The 20,173-nt window shown below is 40.2% G+C and overlaps 1 protein-coding gene across 6 annotated transcripts in view; it reads right to left on the bottom strand.

Moving 5' to 3' along the window:
- The window catches only part of GLI3 (GLI family zinc finger 3), a 264,863-nt gene that overhangs the window by 13,538 nt on the left and 231,152 nt on the right, over positions 1-20,173 (bottom strand). For all 6 annotated transcript variants that reach the window (XM_006124084.5, XM_014574078.4, XM_014574077.4 and 3 more), the window contains 3 exons: positions 5,415-5,564; positions 4,336-4,500; positions 2,307-2,597 (listed from right to left, as the gene is read on the bottom strand). In XM_006124084.5, the coding sequence (XP_006124146.3) occupies positions 2,307-2,597; positions 4,336-4,500; positions 5,415-5,564 (606 nt within the window). The remainder of the gene's footprint in view (positions 1-2,306; positions 2,598-4,335; positions 4,501-5,414; positions 5,565-20,173) is intronic.

Raw genomic sequence — 20,173 nt, 5'->3', positions numbered from 1 at the left:
TCCTCCGGAAAAGGGCTTATTTTCCGGAGAATCGCGTCTACACTGGCGCTTTTCTCCGGCAAAAACCCCGAGCCGGAAAAAAGCAGCAGCCATGTAAATGCAAATGCCGCGGGGGATATTTAAATTCCCCGCGGATTTGCAATTCCGAAGTGTCTCATTAGCATCCCTTTTCCGGAAAGGGATGCCAATGTAGACACAGCCAGAGGGTGCTCTAGTCAATGCCACTAGTCCTGCTTCTATGAGGAGTAAGGGAAACTGAAAGGAGAATATGCTCCCTTCGAGTTCCAGCAGTTTGGATGGTGCCAAAATTCAAATTAAGATACTTCGATTTAAGCTACGCAGTTAACATAGTTGAGGTTGCATATCTTAATTCAAATTTATCCCCTAGTGTAGACCAGGCCTTAGAGAAAATATTTCATTATTTAATAGATCTAGTAAAAAATGAAAACACCTAACAAACATTAACTGAAAATTTAAAAATATTTTCATTTCACTGGTTTAAAAAACCCAACCCCCACACCTTTTTCTGTGTTTGAAATTTTTATTGCAATTTTTATTTTCACTTTTTTTTTGTTCTCTTCCCCACTATTTTGATCTTTTTTCCCCATTTCCACCCACTTTTTTTCGTTTTGTTTTTCTATTTTCCATCGGAAGGGAAGGGGGCAGGGAAAACAGATAAGCAATACACTAAAAAGCAGGGAAACAAGCTAAATTTTTCATTTTTCAATGTAATTCAAAAATAGAAAATTAAAAAGAAATCTTTAAAAATTCTGAATTTGGGGAAAAGGTAACTTTCAATTCAATCATTTTGTGTTTGAAAAATGGGTACCAATATTTAATAGCTCCTGAACTTAGAGGGCTGACATCTGTCAACCACACCTGATCCATTTCTGTGATTGTAGTGAACAACAATAATAACTAATAATAAATACCTGACTTGTAAACATGCTTTTCATCAACACATAATGAATTGTGAGGGGAAAACAAGAACAGTGGTGATAACCATGGGGCCATGTTGTTCTCTCAGGAGGTCTGGTTTGAAAACTAGAGCTACAGAGCTTGTCTATATGAACAATTATTGGGCAGGAAGCTGCAGGGGTGAATCTACCCCTCACTAGCCTACAGTACTCTATCTGTGTATACTGTCCTGATGCATGCTAACATGTAATCTGTGAAGGGAAGGAAAGTTAAAAATCATATAATATTCCAAAGGTCCCATTAAAGGAAAATCCAGACAGACCCTTAGCTATGGAGACAGTATAAGTATGCCCATAACATTACACCTGTAGGCAATTGGCTTTTACAATGAATTTTGTAGCGTATCAATCGATAGGAGATTATTAGTATACAAGAGGCTGATTTTATATCATGTTATAAACTCTTTTCTTCTTACATATAGACTTATAAGTATATTCATAATAGTGAGGATGCTTAGTGTTCCTCATCGGTCACATTAAACCAAGGATGGGGAACCTCTGTCCTATCAGGAGCCACTGGTCTGCAGACAGTCAGTTGCAGGCCCACACAGCTCTGCAGAGGAGAGGAGGCACAGTGACTCAGGGTTTTCTCTAGCCTTTTAGGATTGCCAGCTTTCCTGATCAGATAATGGGTTGCTATTGCTGCAAATGGGATCCAGTCTGTCCGGATAGGAAAGTTGGAAATCCTATAATTCAGATGGGGACAAAAATGTTCTGGGTTCAGGAGGGTTGGAGTGTGGGAGAAAGGTGAGGGTCCCGACAGGGGTTCAGGCTCTGGCGTGAGGCTTGGGATAAGGAGATTGGGGGGCAGGAAGGCAGAGTTAAACACTGAGGAAATGTGAAAGTTCAGTTTGAACACTCAACCTTGGCTCAGGTCCCTAGCATATGAGGATTTGATTCATTATCAAATATCTTAACTAAATGTGTATCTAAGGTTAAGATACAACAGGGTTGGGCAATATGTGGTAGCCCGCAGGCCAGATGCAGGTCATCAGAGTTAGTCCCTAGAAAATGGGTTCTACTGGGGGGCGTGAAGAAATTCCAGGGGGGGATGAGGCAACAAGTTTTGCTGGGGGGCGGGGCAGGGGAAGGCAGGGTTTTTTAAAAATCAAAAAGGGGGCGTGATGCCAAAAAGTTTGGGAACCACTGCCCTAGAGGGTCTCAAGATGTTCTATTTACCTGAGCATAAATCAGGGAAATAAAAGTGTTACTGTTTTTAAAACCACGAAAATATAAATTATTTTGTAAAAAATAAGTAGCGCAGTGGAGTTAATTAATGCATAATGATAATAGAGAGGAAGAAACAAAGCAGCACAGTATGTTGCATACCATTGGTTTCTCTGACTTGACAGCTTTCACTTGGAGGCATTCTTCACGCTTTGAGGTAGTGCTGCTGAGGTCCTTTTGCTCGCCAATTGCACCCTGAGTCTGCTGGCCTGGTGATCTGGACTGAGAATGGCTGCCTGGGTCTCGTGGTGGTGGAGGCCTTGGATGAATATCTCCACGCTGCTTCTTGGTGACATGGGCCTCGGGGCCGTGCACAGTCTTCACGTGTTTCCGCAGAGAACTGGGGTCTGTGTAGCGCTTTGTGCAACCTGGTATCTTGCAAACATATGGTTTCTGCCAGATCAGGTGGGAAGAAAGGCTGAGGTTAGATTGGATTTCCTTGTCGGTTTCCTAAGAATTCCTTTGAGTACAGTATGCATAACATGATACCCTTCCACAGCGAATGCACTGATGAAGTGATGACATTGTGACACTATCTCAGCATTGACCACACCTAATAAAATCTATTCCTCTTCCTTGGTTTTGAAGGGAGCACAACGCACATTATTGCTACATACGTACCAAAGTAGGAACATAGGCAGATGCTCAGCTAGAGAAAATTATCATAGCTACACTGATGCCAACAAAACTATGACAATGAATTCCAGCTGAATATCAATCCCATGGGATTTACCATATTCAATCCAATACCTGGTTTATCTAATTGAGCATCCTGCCTCTTGGAGGGCCAGTAGTTAATACCTGAAGTTCAGAGGAAAGCAAAACCCTTCCATCATGCACTGAACCAATTACTGCGGGGGGAATTCATTCCTACCGTTTAAATGCCTAAGCATGGAATTTGATGATCACCACCATTCTGATCCTGCGTAACTATAAATATTATTCAAGGTCATAAATTTATCAGCTCTTCTTTAAATCCAGTGAATTCAGTGGAGCTATATAAAGTTATACCAGCTGAGAGTCTGGTTCTACAGCATCAGTACACTTGATTATGAAATGTGTTTCTGGTAACATCTGGGATGTATTTGTTTTGCTCACTTTTGTTGTTGCATCGTCACCAATGGCAGAAAGTGATGTTCCATCAACAATAACAACGAACTTTAGTGATTCACTGTTAAATGTGAAATCTAGAGCTTAAAAAGCAGAGCAAAGCATCCAGATTCACCTTGTTTGTGCCTCACTTTGCCACAAAGGATGGACAAACTGATTCCAACAGAGTATGAACCAACCCAAAGCTTATATCAGGCATTGGACAGGTTTAGGTAATTTAGCTTTAAATAATTTACAAAATCCACCATCATGTTTCAGCAAGTCTAGCAGTTTTGCAGAGCACATGCATCCAGGTTTAACCTGAATATGGAGCTGTGCAATGCTCTCTGGATCACATGTGACCCTCTGATGCTACAGAGACTGTGACATGTGGAAAGCATGCCAGCCCTTCTGAATTGCTGCGACAGATCTGGTAGACAGTCACCAAAGAAAGGTGATGAAATGGAAGGCGCTGGGAGAGAAGAGAAGCCACAGGAGAGAGTGAAATGTGTAAAAAGTGTAGGGAGAAGGATTCAGAAGTTTGGAGAAGCCAAGTCCCTTGAGATTCTTCCACATTTATTAACAGCAGGCAGCAGAAAAAGCTAAATCCCAATCCTGCTGCATCTCTAGCAAGATACTGAATCCTCCTTTACTCCCATTCGTTTTGTGGGTAGTTGAGGGCTCTCAGCAATCTGATTCCAAAAGAACCCCTCTCGTCACAGTTAACGCTGTTACCAGCCAGCCAGCAGATGTCACCATAGAACAGCAGCAGGAAACTTAAAATTCTCCTTGGGAGCTGAGTATCCCAGGAACTTCAGGGAGTGAGAAAATTCTTCCTGGATTACAGCCCGTTCACTTGTTACCACCCAAAGTCACTCTCAGATCACCCAGCCCGTCCTCTCCTTTGATTCTTGATAAAATAACAAGGAGGTTCTTCAGGTCCTTTGTTAAAATGATTTGTGTCTGCATTTCACTATACATTTTTGATACCATTATGTCTGTGGGCAGCCAAGGCCCTTTCACTGCTTGCGTGCTTGCTTACCTCATTGGAATGAGTCCTGTTTTGGTGCTTGGCCCGATCGGAGGCATTAGAGAATGCTTTGTTGCAGCCCTCATGCTCGCACACATATGGTTTCTCTCCAGTGTGAGATCTCAAGTGGGTTTTCAAGTTTTCTAGCCTGGAGTAGGCCTTTGTACAACCTTCAAACTGGAGACAACATGCACATTGGGATTATTCTATACACTTGGCCTTGGAGAAAATTTAACCCAATAAAAAAACAACAGACATCTGAAAGCTAGAAGCTTTCCAAATCCTATGTGATGGAAGATTTCTTTCATTCAAATATGTCATAATTCACAATAAAGTACTTCCAGCACCGTGTAAAACAGCGATTATAAGTATGGTATGGTAACAATATGTTCATGCTTGTTTTAACACTAAAATCCATTACACAGTCACTAATATTTGTGGGTTAACACTAGGATCCAGATGCTCTTAAAGTGATTTTAAACACACATGCAAATGCCTTTGTACTGTTTAAACGTACACTATTTTAGAGATTCATCAGATTCTCTCATTTAGTGGACAAACTGGGCTTAATTCTGCCCTATCTGGAACCTTCTGTAGTCACTCGCAGCCCTACAAAGTGGATAGATCATGTTACCAGGCTGATATCCTGCTGTTTGCAAACATTCCACACCAGTCTAAAACAGATGCCCTAAGGCATGGCAGTGGAGAACAAGGCTTTGTCTACATTGGCAATTGAGGGAAAAAGCTTTTGTCATTCACAGGTGCTTAACCATCCCTCACTCCCTCTCCCAAAGACAAAACTTTGCAGCTACAAGTACTAGTATAAACAGTGATTTGTCTGCAGGAGTGCTCTTCTGCCTATAAAGCAAATGTCAATTATATGGGCTGGAAGGTTTTTGTCCGCAAAAGCGCTGACAGTATTTACACAGCCTAACTTTTAGCGACAGGGCTGTGTCGATACAGGCATGTCACTAAAAGTTAAGTAGTAGAGACTATGCTGTGTAGTGTAGACGTAATCTCAGTCCCATTATGCTCTCCATCTGATCCTCTCCACACTGGTAACAACCTAGAACTCAGTATTGTTTACTCACAGTGCATTTGTGTGGCTTTTCCCCTGTATGTCTCCTCATGTGTACCACCAACATATACTGGGCTTTGAACGGCTTCTGCTCCCGGGAACAATCCAGCCATCGGCACACAAACTCCTTCTTCTCTCCGTGTATGTGGTCATTGTTTATATGCTATATACGTACAAACAATATTACAGTTTAACTCATGGATGATTGGATGGTTCTTTCTATGCTTAAGTTCTATGACTCTCTATGACCCTGGCTTAATACATTATTATTAATGTATTAAATATTCACATTATGATACTACCCAAGAACACCAGTCACAGACCAGGATCCCACTGTGCTAAGCACTTTACACTCACAAAACAAAAAGACAGTCCCTGCCCCAAAGAGTTTACAGTGTAAGTAATTAAAGGCCTCATCCAAATCCCAAATTTTTCCACTGACATCAACAGGCTTTGGATCAGATCCAAGGCATACAAACATATTAAGTTGATCATGGTTTACGGCTTTTTGTTTTGCTTTTTTAAATTTTACTCAGGACTCAATTTACCTTAATCATATTAAGTAATCATTAATTGCGCAAATGAAGTCTGATTTAAATTCTGCACTATGTGAGTGAGGGTTGTCTTTGTTGAATAAGGTAATTTTTTTCATATAACAAAGTCAATATAACTGATTCACTGAATTTTGATTCACTCCATATTTCCTGAATTTTTTTTTAAATGGGTGTATTTATTTCACGTGTACTTGGAAAGTATTATACACTGCAATGATAAAAAAAATTGAATCGAAGTAGAGTTCACATCACTGCAGACTTCTTTTGCTTCTTGTAATACAGTTCTTCCCTCATTAAACAGCTTTTCTCAAAGACTTAAATATGAGCATCCAAAACAACTGTACAGCTGTCATTGTAGTCAATGGGATCTGTGTGGCGTGTCTAAAGGCAGAATTTAGTTCTGTTTGCTCTTTCCAAAAGGTAACTTGTGCTATCCCACTCAGTAAGGCAACACAAGTACATTTCACATGCTTAAGTTTTCATTAAAAGCCGGACAGAATGCTGAATCAGGATCCAGATGTTGCAAAACAAAATCAAATTTAAAAAAATATTAATTGTTCCAATTCTTTGCTCAGCTTTAGAAAAAAAAAACACCTTAGACTGAGATTTTCAAAGAGGCTTAAAGGAAAGAATTTCAATGAAATTTGGTTGCCTCACTCCACTGAACTTTCTTTGAAAATCACACCCTTCATAAATTTTGTCATTATAGTTCTTCAATTGTTTTTGCAGGCTTCCTAAATTGTCATTTCCATCTTTACCACCAGGGGGCTTACTATCTCAGAAAATGCAATTCTTTCTATTAAGGTAATAATATGAACTGTTTCCAGAGTTTAAACTTGATCTTAGTATACGCGATGAAATCAGTATCTGCTCCATAAGTAGCTCATAGAAAAGTCAGACATACAGAAAGTCAGTAGTTCATACTAGAGCACCAAAAGATAATATTAATATTTTAAAGTCCTGAAAACAACCAGAAAACCAAATAAAATAACTTATCTTAACAATTATACAGTGTCCCCATTGCAGACAGATGTGGGTTTCCTATAAAAGATGACTATTCTTTTTTATTTCCTAAGCTTTATTACCATTTCTTAAAAGATATGTTGATGCACATCTCATCGGAACAGAACAGATGTGCTGGACAATGTACAACATGTAGTCTTTAAACGTTCATGTTTCAAATGCCTATCTCTGTAGTCCATCATATTACATGAATCTGTACCAAAAAAGTACAGATGATCATAATTTTGAAACTAAAATAAAACAGGTTTGCGTGCATTCATATTCCCTGAAACAAACAACTAAACAAACAAACAAAAAAAGAGGTGACTTTACAAAAGTCAATCTACTAAAATAACTATTGACCATATCTTCCTGTAAATTAAAATGGTGTATGAGCTGCATAAATCTACATGGGATACAAAATAACTGGTGAGCGTAGCACAAATTGAATTATGTCTTATTTAAATAGGGACCAGTAGTTAATTTAGTTCTCTTAACTATAGCAGTATCATTTTACATACACAGTCAGGCAGGGCACTAAACTTGCTACAGTCATAAAATCTGGCTCTTTCTTCTACATCCATACAACTTGTATTCTTACCCAGACCCTTGTCAACTTCCATTCTCATTAATGTAACCAATTCTCACTGGCCTCCCTAAAATTCAGCCCATCCCACCAATCCATGTAAAATGTAGCCACTAGAACCTCATCCTTGGTGATCTGACTATGTCATTCCCCTCTTAAAACCCCTCTACTGGCTCCCTCCCTCTCCACAATAACAAGCATCTTGTGTGATTGCCTTCAGGACACTGCATAACTATGTGCCTCCCTATTTACCTAGTCATCTCTTTTACCATATCATCCCTTTCCCATCCTCTCCATTCTTCCTTCAGTCATCTTCACTTTCTTCCACTTTATCTCAATGCACTGAATGTCCTTGCTAAGCTGATCTGCAAAGTCTCTTGCCCTCATTAAAATCCCTCATCTTCAGGGAAGACCTAGAAGAAACTGGCTGACAAAGTCAACCTACTTCATATATTTTATTCTTGAATGAGCTTCCCAACTACCCTGGAGGAAGGGGTAAGAAAGTTGCCAGGGAGGGGTGTAAAGACAGGTATGGGCATTGATGGAGGAGGAAGAGAAGATAAATGAACTGGATAAAGGGAATGTAATGTGCTAATACCCCATAATAAAACACAACACTGTTGCAGAACAACAGTGGCTTTCATCACCCAATGGCTTTCATCATCCTGACCATTTTGGGTCAGATTCTGTCACTCGGACAGAGTTTTACCTCAAGCTGTGTGCAGCTCACCGATATATATAGAGAGAGGCAGAATTAAAAATAAGTTGTCTATTTTATTGGGTGTTTAATTATTATTTAGCAATATATGCATGTATATGTGTGACTCAAACATCGAAAAACATGCTACAAGTAAGAGTTAATGATCTTGCAGGCAACTGCTATATAAAATGTTCATTAGTTAGTGGATTTCAGTATTCCGGTTCCTTCATTCTGATAATTACCTTTGGATTTTGCATGGTGTTTTTGACTCTTTGGTCACCACTATGAGAACAAATGAATAGTTTTTAGCTTGTAGGCTGTGGCATAAGAGCATTATGCAAAGCAGAAGCTTTGGTACAGTACAATGAGGATTTATGGGGTTTCAATTTATAATCTGTTTGTAACCTTATTACACCCATGAAATGTCACATTCCAGGGACTAGATCTGAAGGATTTTTTTTCCTGGTGAAATTGAATTTTAATGTAGTGGTCCTACTGTCTTACGGGTGTGAAAAGACATTTCTTTTAATTTTTGTCTGTTATAGGCCCTATCCCTCTAAGTCTTACTCATGTTAGTAATCCTTACTAAAGCCAATAGGCTCATTCAAGCCAATAAGCTTACTCCCCAGAGTAAGGATTACTCACATAAGGCTCTGCTGGATCAGGCTCTATATTATTAAAAGCTTCTCATCTGAAAACGGAAGCTCTCTCAAGAATAGAAAATTCCTCATAATGTCCCTCTCACGCATGACAGCGCCCCCTCAAAAAATAAGGTCCTTCAATAGAATGCTGTTCACCTTCATGCCAATTGAATGTTAATCATCAGAGTTAAATTAGTTCTTGCCATTTTCTTTGGTTTAAATGGTGTAGCTATGCTGAGCCTATAACATATCCACACAAATACTGTAATGCAGATGGAGTTATATATGACTACACTCAATGCTAGAGTAAGGATTTGCAACTCCATTTGGCTGAAAGTGGCCCATATTCTCTACTGGGAAAGCTCAAAAGGACAAGAGACTGCAAGCATGATTTAGAGTCACTCTAGAAACAAAAGTAGTTTATAATCATGTCCCACTGGCAATAAATTGATAGCCTAAAATGTGGAATCAATACAAGCCACACTTGCTGCTTTGCACCACAACAGAAAATGCAATGCAACATTTGAGGTAGGAACTTTCAAAAGATCTCTTTGTTTAATTCTCCCTTCTGTGTGTTTTCTTTTGGAAGGGAGCACATAGGGATATCCTGACAAACTACTTGGTACCTATTAGTCATTCATATATAAACAAAGGCCAAACACGTTTCCCTGTTAGCCAAAGAGTAGCAAGAGAGACTACCCTTTGACCTGGGAAGAATGATTCAGGAGCAACAGAGAAGGAATAGATAACAGATCTATTCTGGGATGCCTTGGCTAATAAAGTATGGTTTGGAGGGGAAAAAAAACACTTATGTATGGAGAAAATAGTTAAGTTTATTTCATATACTGAATACCTTATGCAATATATTGAACAAGAAAACCAGAAATAAAAGGCATTGCTTGCATGCAATATGGAAAAGTTAACGGTGCTGTAGAAGGCATAACATTAACATTTCCCATTAGCTTTTTTTTTAAAAAATACCCAGGCAACTTTTGTTCTACTTCAGTTTTTGGCAATTAATTTCCCCAAACTTTGAAATAAAAAGTGAAAGTGAAAAGTCTCCAGTAAACGTATGGATTTAGCACAGCAGGATAGACAGATAGGTCACTCTATGGGGCAATCTTCCCACAGGTACATAGGGCTGGAAGATACTCAGAGTTGCTGCATTTACTCTGTATGAGCTGGAGGGCAAACCATGGCCAGTCAGTGCAGTGGAACAGCCTCTAAATGTGGCAAATCTGCAGCTGCATGGAGGGGCAGGCTGAGAGTTCACCACTTGCACAGAGACAACATTCCAAGGTTTTGTAGAAGAGGAATCTATAGTCCAGGAGGTCAGCAATACAAACCGGAGTCACCAGTTGTGACGGCGCGTTGGGGTCCCCCGTCTCCTGCACCCCGAAATGGCACAAACAGACCGCACCAGCCGGTGGAATAGAGGAAGTTTATTGCCTCTCCAGGACACAGCACAGCACAGATGTAGTCTGGTCACAGAGCTGGGCTAGGATGCCTCAGGCCCCCTTGAGTTGGGGGGAGACTGGGCCCCTAAACTCCAGCTCCTCTCCCTAGGCTGTCTCCTCCATCCTCACAGACAGCCAGCAACCCACTAACTAAATTCCCTTCCAGCCCTGCCCCCCAGTCAGGGCAGCATTCCACCTTCCTTTGTTCCTCTCCATGGGGGGTGTCTGGCCACTGGTTCAACAAGTTTGGCACTACCTTTGCATAGTGAGGTTTTCCCTGCTGGGTCTTGCTCCAGACAGCAGGGGTCACCACAGCCCAGCAAGTACCCCCACTACGTCACACCAGTAAATGAGCAAAATAGTTGTGTAGCTGGGCTGGAAAGGAATTAATCGCCCCCAACCTGTAGGTGCTCCATGTAAAGTCTCTTTACTTAGGTTTTTGCATACTGAATGAAAATTTGGCATTAAGACCATGTGCAATTAAATTGCTTCTATTATCAAATGTACCAGGGGTAGCTATGATGTGAACCCCTGAACTGATATCTAACTATCAAATTAGTTTATCTTTAGGTACTAGCTGCCTTAATATCTGAGCAGCTCAGAATCTTTAACATGTTTAACCTCCGTGTGAGAGAAAGAAGTATTAGTCTCCCCACATCACAAACAGGGAACTGTGGCAGAGAGAGGGTAAGTGACTTCCTGAGAGGGCTGAGTGGATTCAGAAAGGGCATTGCCCTTCTAGAGATGTGGCCATGGACCACTTATGCAAGTGTTCCATGGCTCATCGCTGTTTCTTGCTGCCATATTAGGCAGCCAAGAAAAAAGGAGATGACATCAGAGCGGCATTTTTCTCCACAACAGCTCATTAGAGAGCGGCAAGCCTCCTCCTTGACGACAAGTAAGGAATGGAATGAACCAGACGGACAGCAGACAGCTCTAAAAAGGAGCACAGATGTAGAGATGGGCCTGCCTGACCACAGACATCCGCCCTCCCTCTCTCCAATGGAAATCACTGAGGGAGGCAAAAATTGTGGGTTTGTAATAAAAGCTCTTGCTACAACAACTGCACCCAGAGCAGAATTTTTATGAATTATTCAGTCAGTAAAATCCACTCCTGCCCTTTCCTCTTTGACTCTTGCAGCATCTCTGCAGGGGACTCCGCATTCCTTTTAATTAAAGCCTCAATCTTCCGCCCACCCATTGTTAGAGCCCTGCAAATCTGTGGATACCTGCATTATATTGGCAGGTATCTGCATCCGTGGATATGGATATCCACGACTCATTTTTGTGGATACAGATGTGGATATGGATATAAACTTTGTATCTGTGCAGGGCTCTACTCATTGTAGAAGTTCTGCATCATTCACCTGGAAAGCAATTACGGATGGATCCTCCCTGTCCTTTTTCCTACCAGTGAGGATCCTCAGGAACAGTCAAACCCTGAACAGCCAAGGTAAACAGCAGCAAGATACCAGCATGCCCTTCTCTGCTATATGAAAATGGGTACGTATTTGAACCATGTCCTTAAGGTGGCATAAGCACTTAAGCCATTTTTAGTCATTAAGATGGAAGAAGCACATAAGCTGCTCTAAGTTCTTATGGTGGCATAAGCTTTTAAGCCACTTTTAAGTTCTTAAAGCCAAATGCAACATATTGCCATACACTGAAACGTGTGATCTTAGCCACATGCCTGCCCAGAAGTTACGATTAGCCCTCTCCATCCCTGCTTCTGTGCGCGCTTATTATTTTATTACAGTTGGCCTGGTTGTGCAGGGCACTTCCTAGAAGACTCAAAATAAATTGGTGTCACTCCACTGACGTACCACTTCACTGACATACCAATTGAAAATCTGGCTCCAAATAGGTCCATGCCCCCAAAGAATTTACAGTCCAAAAGCTTCATCTTGTAATTTGGGTGCCCACCCGCTCCTTATTTTAAGGACTGTCCCTTAACCATTTGAAATCTTGCACTGAAGCTTATGCTAATTGCATTTTAGAGGGCTGTACAAATACACACTCGAGAGAAGAGAAGGGAAATATGCGAAGGGAAATAGTATTTCCTTAAGATGTTCCTCACTATAAATTTTTGCTACTTATTTTTCATATGGGTTGCCCCTATTTCCATCTAGCTAGGATGGTCACCCTATTTGTCACCTCGAGTGTATCTACACAGCACCTGAAACTTGAAATAAGATATGCAATTTGCGCTACGCAAATGGTATAGTTTATTTCAAGTCTATTTCGAAATAGCTTATTTCATCAATTGGTGCTGTTTACACAGTGCCAAATTTCAAAATAAAGCGCTATTTTGTGCCATCCCGTACAATGAGGTTTACAGGGATGGTGAAATAGTGTGTCCGCTATATTTTGAAATAGCGGACGTGTTCAAAAGACACAGGGTTAACTATTTCAGGATACCTCTTGTATCCCAAAATAACTTTGCTGTATAGACATACCCCTACACTAAAACGGAATACTACATGAATATTCTGGTCTCATAAGGTGAGACCCTACCTACTGTATAGAGATACAATTGTTTTGTCAGTCAATTTAGGCAAATATGAATATTAGTAGTTATGATTTCTTTTTACTGCAGGTCTCACCTTATGAGTGGATTCTTGTGCATTTTGCCATTTATGCTTATTACATATGTAACCCAGAAGCACTGAGACCACTGAGAAGGGAGTGTGAAGTCTGCTCTACAGCCTTAGCTAAGAGGCAGTTGGCATTTAGTTCATGCAGTAGAGGTATCTGTACAAGTGATGCCACTTAAATAAATGCACTAAAAGCATAGAATATTTATATAGTAACTTCACATAGGGCAGGGCCTACTTAGTATTTAGGCATTTCAAATCAATGGAAGATAGGCATATATGCACTTTTATGAATCCCACCCAGGACTGTCAACACTCTACAGCAAGACAAAAAAGTCAGCTCAACTGGAATTCTGATTAATTAAAATCGGGTGCCATGTCAACTTTTCATTACGCTCTGAGGTTATTACTTTTCCTGATTCCCAGATAGAATCATAGAATAGTAGGACTGGAAGGGACCTCAAGAGGTCATCGAGTCCAGCCCCCCGCCCTCAAGGCAGGACCAAGCTCCGTCTACACCATCCCTGACAGAGGTCTATCTAACCTGTTCTTAAATATCTCCAGAGAGGGAGATTCCACCACCTCCCTTGGCAATTTATTCCAATATTTGACCACCCTGAAAGTTAGGAATTTTTTCCTAATGTCCAATCTAAACCTCCCCTGCTGCACTTTAAGCCCATTACTCCTTGTCCTGTCCTCAGAAACCAAGAGGAACAAATTTTCTCCTTTCTCCTTGTGACACCCTTTTAGATATTTGAAAACCGCTATCATGTCCCCCCTTAATCTTCTTTTTTCCAAACTAAACAAGCCCAGTTCATGAAGCCTGGCTTCATAGGTCATGTTCTCTAAACCTTTAATCATTCTTATCGCTCTACTCTGTACCCTTTCCAATTTCTCCACATCTTTCTTGAAATGTGGCGCCCAGAACTGGACACAGTACTCCAGCTGAGGCCTAACCAGTGCAGAGTAGAGCGGCAGAATGACTTCACGAGTTTTGCTTACAACACACCTGTTGATACAACCTAGAATCATATTTGCTTTTTTTGCAACAGCATCACACTGTTGACTCATATTCAACTTGTAGTCCACTATGACCTCTAGATCCCTTTCCGCCATGCTCCTTCCTAGACAGTCGCTTCCCATCTTGTATGTATGGAACTGATTGTTCCTTCCTAAGTGGAGCACTTTGCATTTCTCTTCATTAAACCTCATCCTGTTTACCTCTGACCATTTCTCTAACTTGCTAAGGTCATTTTGAATTATGGGGAAGTAATGATGAGCTATAATCAAAGAAGAAAGCCAACAGAATGAAATGGAAGGGGATAGATGCACCTAGAGGATGGGATGGAAAGCAAGTCAGTGCGCTGTTCAATTAGCTGAATGGTAAGGAGATGAGGAGAGAGGGTAGCATTAGGAAATTCTGGATAGGAAAGGCAATGGAAAGCAGAAATAGAAGAGAGAAGGCTGAGAATGGGATAATGAAACAATTAGAAGTTAAAGTAGTTGGAGGAAGACTCACGGGGAACAGAAGCAGAGGAAAGGAACACACTGGAGATCAGAAAGGGTCTGTGCGTTCTACAAAGCCCACTAAGCAAAGAGAGACAAAGAAGGAAGGAGAAGGAAAGTGGACCCAGTCATGTGAGAAGAATGCACACCGGCACTGCTTGCTTCAGCCTCAGGTTAACTACAGAGGCACTACACATACATGCAATCTACCATTAAAGAGAAAAAAAGATATGATTGTAGTCATACCACTAAGCTTTACACCTGTGTTAAGTAAAGCTGATTTACCTCAGTGAATGTCCCTTACCCCCTTGTGCAGTATGTTGAGTTGGTTGCCATCCTGTCTCTGGTGGTGGCAGCATTTGAGTGGTGCCTATGCTTGTAAAATGCACAACAGTGACTATGTTGTGCCCCAGCCTGGCACAAGTATGCAAAAGAGGAACACTTTCTTTTCCCTCTCTTTTGTTCTCATCATACCTCTGCACCAGTGCTAAGCATGTCTGAGCACAAACCCTATGCAAATCTATTTCCCATCCAAATGGACTAGGAGGGATAAGGGACACAGCAGACAAGAGTGCTTATGGGGGCGGGGGATCTCAGTGGTTGCTTTAGGAGACATAGGGTGTGTCTACACAGCAAAGTTATTTCAGAAAAACGGCCGTTATTCCGAAATAACTATGCGAGCATCTACACAGCAATTCCGTTATTTCAAAATGATGCACGGCTTATTCTGACTCCTGCAAACTTCATTCTATGAGGAATGACACCTATTCCAAAATAGCTATTTCGAAATAAGGCACGCGCAGATGCTCCACTTCTGCTATTTCAAAATAGCTCCTCACCAGGGCCATTCTAAGTTATTCCTCCTGGGGCTCTAAATCAAGATAATACGTCTACATTAGGGAAGCCTGCCTTGGACTAATTTTGAGGCTTCCCTGCAGTGTAGATGTGCTATTTCAAAATAAACTATTTCAGAATAACTTATTCCGAAATAACTCTGCAGTGTAGATGTAGCCATAGTGAGTGAGAGGCAGAATTCCTCCACAAGCTTTTTGTGGGCAGCTTCCCTCTACAATGCCCTCTTCCATGACACAAAATAGCCACAGCCTTTTATTATTATTTAATAGCTGAATTATAATGGAGTTCAGTGGCCCACTGAGAATTACAGCACATTTTAATATACATGTGCATTTTGGGAAGGTCATTATAAATAGATAAACCAAGCGTCAAATATTCCTTATGCTCATTCACCTGAGCCATCATAAACTGGAAAGCACTTGTCACCACAAGAAAAATGAGTCTTGAATAGTGCTGATATCAACATGCAAACTCATTATTAAACAGGATCATATTATATAATAATATAAAACAGGTTAAATAATAAAAAGACACAGCCCAGTAGGACTGTTTTCTTCTTGCCTGCATTTCTGCTGTTAACATAGATCTGATTATTGTTCTTCACTTTCCTGTGATAACAAAAACATTCTCAATTTTGTAAGTTAAGAATGTTTCCTCTTTGCTAATCTGTATGGGGGTAATTCTTGCCCAAAATTTAAAGCTTTTTCTTTTGTTCTCTATCAGTCAGCGCTGCGGTTGTCTTTGTTGCCCATCAATAGGTTAAACATATCCAGCTTGTATGTTTAAATGCTAAAGACAGAGAAGTCCCCAAGGATACGTCAATCGTTGGCCCATGTACAAAGAAAATACTGTATTTTGCTCTGAAGAGCTCTCTGTGGCAATTTAAGCACAGTGAGACAGACACAATATCCTGGAGAGAGGAAAACCTGCCTTATTACATTCCTGACCCAAGAGAAAGGATCTGCCCTGAGGACATAAAGGGAATCAGTGGGGAGAAAAAAGAGAAAAGTTACCTAATCCTAAAAATAAAGACAGTAGTTCAAAATACAGCATGTCCTTTCTTTTAGTCTCTGATATTGTAGCCATGCAGCATGTACAAGGCAAAATATGGATCCGACAAACATATTTTGCTGTTTAGGCTGAAGAGGGATTCCTTGAGACTATGTTTTATGTTTCCATGCTTTTATACAGGCTTTGGGATTTTAGGGAGGGGTAACATGATATTATAAGGATTCTTTCCCAATAAGATCACATCTTGTTCTTGTTTCATTTGATATACCTACATTCACATATATATTATATGTCGAGTCTGCTAACAGCAAAACGTAGCTCAGTAAAGGTGGTGTTTTACAATTCTTCCTTTATTTCCTGTGCAAGTCCAGGAAGACATAAAGCAAATGGGCAAAATCTGGGTTTTTACTTCTTAATATCAAAGGTTTACTGAATGAGCATCTGCCATAATCTCTGCAACAACAGGTGTGGATGCTTTAATGGGTTCTCAGTTGTCTCCTCCGATGTTCCCTTCATTGACATAACCTAAAACTAAAGTGCCCTCTTTCAGAGAAGAGTGTCACATTCCAATGTTATTAACGGGGAAGTTAATAGAGGAAGCTGACATTTTACAGAGTTTAGACTCTCTCTTTGTTTTATTTCTGGAAAGCCTTTTACAATATACTCAAAAGCCACTGGAGAATTAAAGATTATGTGAAGTTTATATGGTATATGTCTGAGTTCATGAAGACTATCAGAGTGGCCATATTTTGTGAAACTGAACAAACTGCTCTGTTCTCACCCCACCTGAATAGGCCAGATTTGGGGATTTCTGGGTACAAAAATAGCCCAAGTCCATCTATTTAAATGGACACTGCCAGAGAGTGGAAGATGGGATTTCTGTCTAGTGTGGAAATCTGATGGAGTGAAACTGCATTGGGCACCACATGACGGATGATCTAAAGATGCAGGGGTATATTGGAAAAAAGTCCTGCTGCTTTGGGGTAAAATTTTCCCATTTGGATCATGACTTAAAGACACTTAGAAGGCTAAATTCCTTTGTTTTGGAATGAAATGTAGGCTCCTAAGGACCTATATCTCTTTTGAAAATAGAGTCTAGGCTCCTAAGTCTATTAAAATTTCCTACTATTAAAATTTTACTTTTGGTCAATTTTAACTTTGCATCTTCTGTCCTTCAGAGTACTAATGTGTGTTAAGGTGCCCCAAGCTTTGGATGGTCTTTCTTTCATGTGGAGTTCATATAATAAATAACAAGTAATTCATCAACTAAGAATGACTCAGCATAACCCAAAGATCACTAAACGTACAAGTGAAAAGAAGGGGGAACATGTGGAGATGGTCTATGAAGGTTGACTCCAGGCTGGCCCAAACTGATTAGCACCAGGAAGAGAGGTAGGGGAAAGGACTGATTGCTCTGGTCTTATTGTTGATCCAGTGCCCCAACACCCCATGCAAGTTATGTGGATTGGCAGAGGCTGCTATTCTACCTATAACTAATGAAGGGTCATGTATCCTAATCCTGAGCTGGATTTGGGGCAGGCCTCTCAAGTATGTGTGTTCTTATGTACATGCATAGGCATGCATACACACATGGCCTAAGTACTCTATGAGGGCACTGTGTAAGATGCTGTCCCTTAAGGGCGAAGCAGGGATTCTGCAGGGATCTACTACCCAATGCACCTCACAAAGTGGAGCACAAGAGATCCAGTGTAGTGTAGATATTCTTTCCATAATCCTCACGCTTCTTGTGCTGTACATGTAGGGAGGGATTTGCTCATATAAGTAGGTTCTACTCCATGCACAAATCTCAGTTCTGGCCTCAACCACACAGGCACAACACTCACGAAGGCCAACAGGAATTGCAGTCACGTAAAACGAGTGTAGAACTGGGACCATAGCTTGGTGGGGGAGAGGCTGAAGGACTGCGTTCTCCAATGACTGTATAATTAAACTTACATATTGTCCAACTGGAATGAGTGAGCTTGTCTCAGAATGCTGCCCTGAAAATACATAATTTAGTTGATTTTAAGAATGACTGACTATGGAAAGATACATGATGACCTTAGGCTCAGATCCAAGGTTCACAACGTTAATGATCTTTGTATATTGGAATTAAAATGGTTGTAGCGGGCCACTGTTGTAGTATTTCCAGGAAAGCCATGAAGTTTTTTTTTTTACCTACTTGAAAAAAAAATCTACATAGACACTAACAATATCTTGCTTCTTTCCTTGCAATAAGGAACTCACAATAAAGCTGCATTCAATATTTAACAAAAGCATACAGGAAAAATAAGCATGGGAACCGCTCCACACACTTCATACTGCCGCAGATTTTAATGTAATATTTTTAAAATTAAATATGCCATTTCTAGCTTTTGTTTGGAGTACTATGCTTAGGGCAGGGGAAAGTAAAACATTCATCTACGGTATTTCAATAGAGTATTTCATTGTATTTGAAAATACTAAGAAAGATGAAAATACCATCCTAGCTTAGTAAAAACATACCATTACCTAATAGGCAGGGCAGCTAAATACTTCTGATGATTTCCTCACAATACTGCAAGAGAGATGACAAAAAATCTATAGTCCCCTTCCTACAATCATAGCTCATGTGATTTCAATGGAAATCAGACTTATTGTATACATTAAATGTGAATTAACTACTTTTTCCATATTGTAGCCATCGTTTCTATTAAAGATGGTTGGACCCTAATCCTGGAAGCTGCTCTGTTTTTGTGGACTTTTAACTGGCCAGCACAAAGCAAATTAAAGTCAGTAAGATTATGAATGGAGCTCATGGCAGAAGTGAGGCTTAGGCAACTATTATTGTGTCTGTTACTTTACTTTGGTTTCAAACCAAAATGAAAGTAATTGTATTTTTTTTCTTAAAACTTCTTCATCTTCACATTTCACAATATAGATCAAGCCAACCCAGCCAAGAAATAAACTCAGAATAGTAAGGACGCAGAAGGGAGACATGAAAACTACTAAATAAAACCATGATGTGTTACATAAATTGTACAGCTTTAATGGCAAACGTCTGTTAAAATTACATTGCAGTTCAAGGCAAGATTTTGAAAAGAGACTTCAAGCAGGTTTGGACAAACAGGCTCTTTGAGTTAAAAATGTAACCATATATTCCAGAAGCTTTATGCCTTTTTATATTAGCAGACACAAACTTCTTAATCCCATGAGCCAATTTATAAATCTAAGAAATGATGAAACAAGGCAAAACTATAGAGTAGTATTTTAATAAGATTTTGAAGAGATCCAAGCAACCACACTGGTACAATGGGGCATCTATCTATACGCAGAGATGAGCAAAGAACATCCTGCCTTAAGAAAATTTTACTCTACTATTTTATTGAAAATCTTATCCTCATAATGGGGGGAAAATAGACAGCAAAGAAAGGAGGGGACAATGAAGTGATCTGCTACTTAGAATATGTTAAACATATATATGCAAGCACTGAACATACAGATTGGTACTTGCTGAATGATCTGTAATTCTTTTAGTCCAGCAGTTCAGACTTGGACCAGATTCAACAAAGCTATGAATCTTTCCCATTGCTTTTAATAGTTTATAACTAATCACTGTCCTGCTAACACTGATCCTCTCAGAATAAGAGGGAGGGTGCTCCTCAATAGGATTTTCCCGCATAAATCAATCAAAGAACATTTTTTCTTTATAAAGAGAGCTCTGTGCATGAAAATGTTGACGTCTCAGCCACATTTTAGACCATCAAACTGCAGGGATTCTAGATCTATCTGGATTCTCCCTGCAAACAATTTTTTGAAAACCGGAGGTTAAATGAGGTGACACACTGATCCACATTTTTGCCAATAAAATAAAGGACCAGTTCTCA

The sequence above is a fragment of the Pelodiscus sinensis genome, chromosome 2 (genome assembly GCF_052426305.1).
Source record: "Pelodiscus sinensis isolate ZL-2025 chromosome 2, ASM5242630v1, whole genome shotgun sequence".
Classification (NCBI taxonomy): Eukaryota; Metazoa; Chordata; order Testudines; family Trionychidae; genus Pelodiscus; species Pelodiscus sinensis.
The sequence above is the reverse complement of the archived record's forward strand: the minus strand, read 5'-3'. Positions and strand labels throughout refer to the sequence as shown.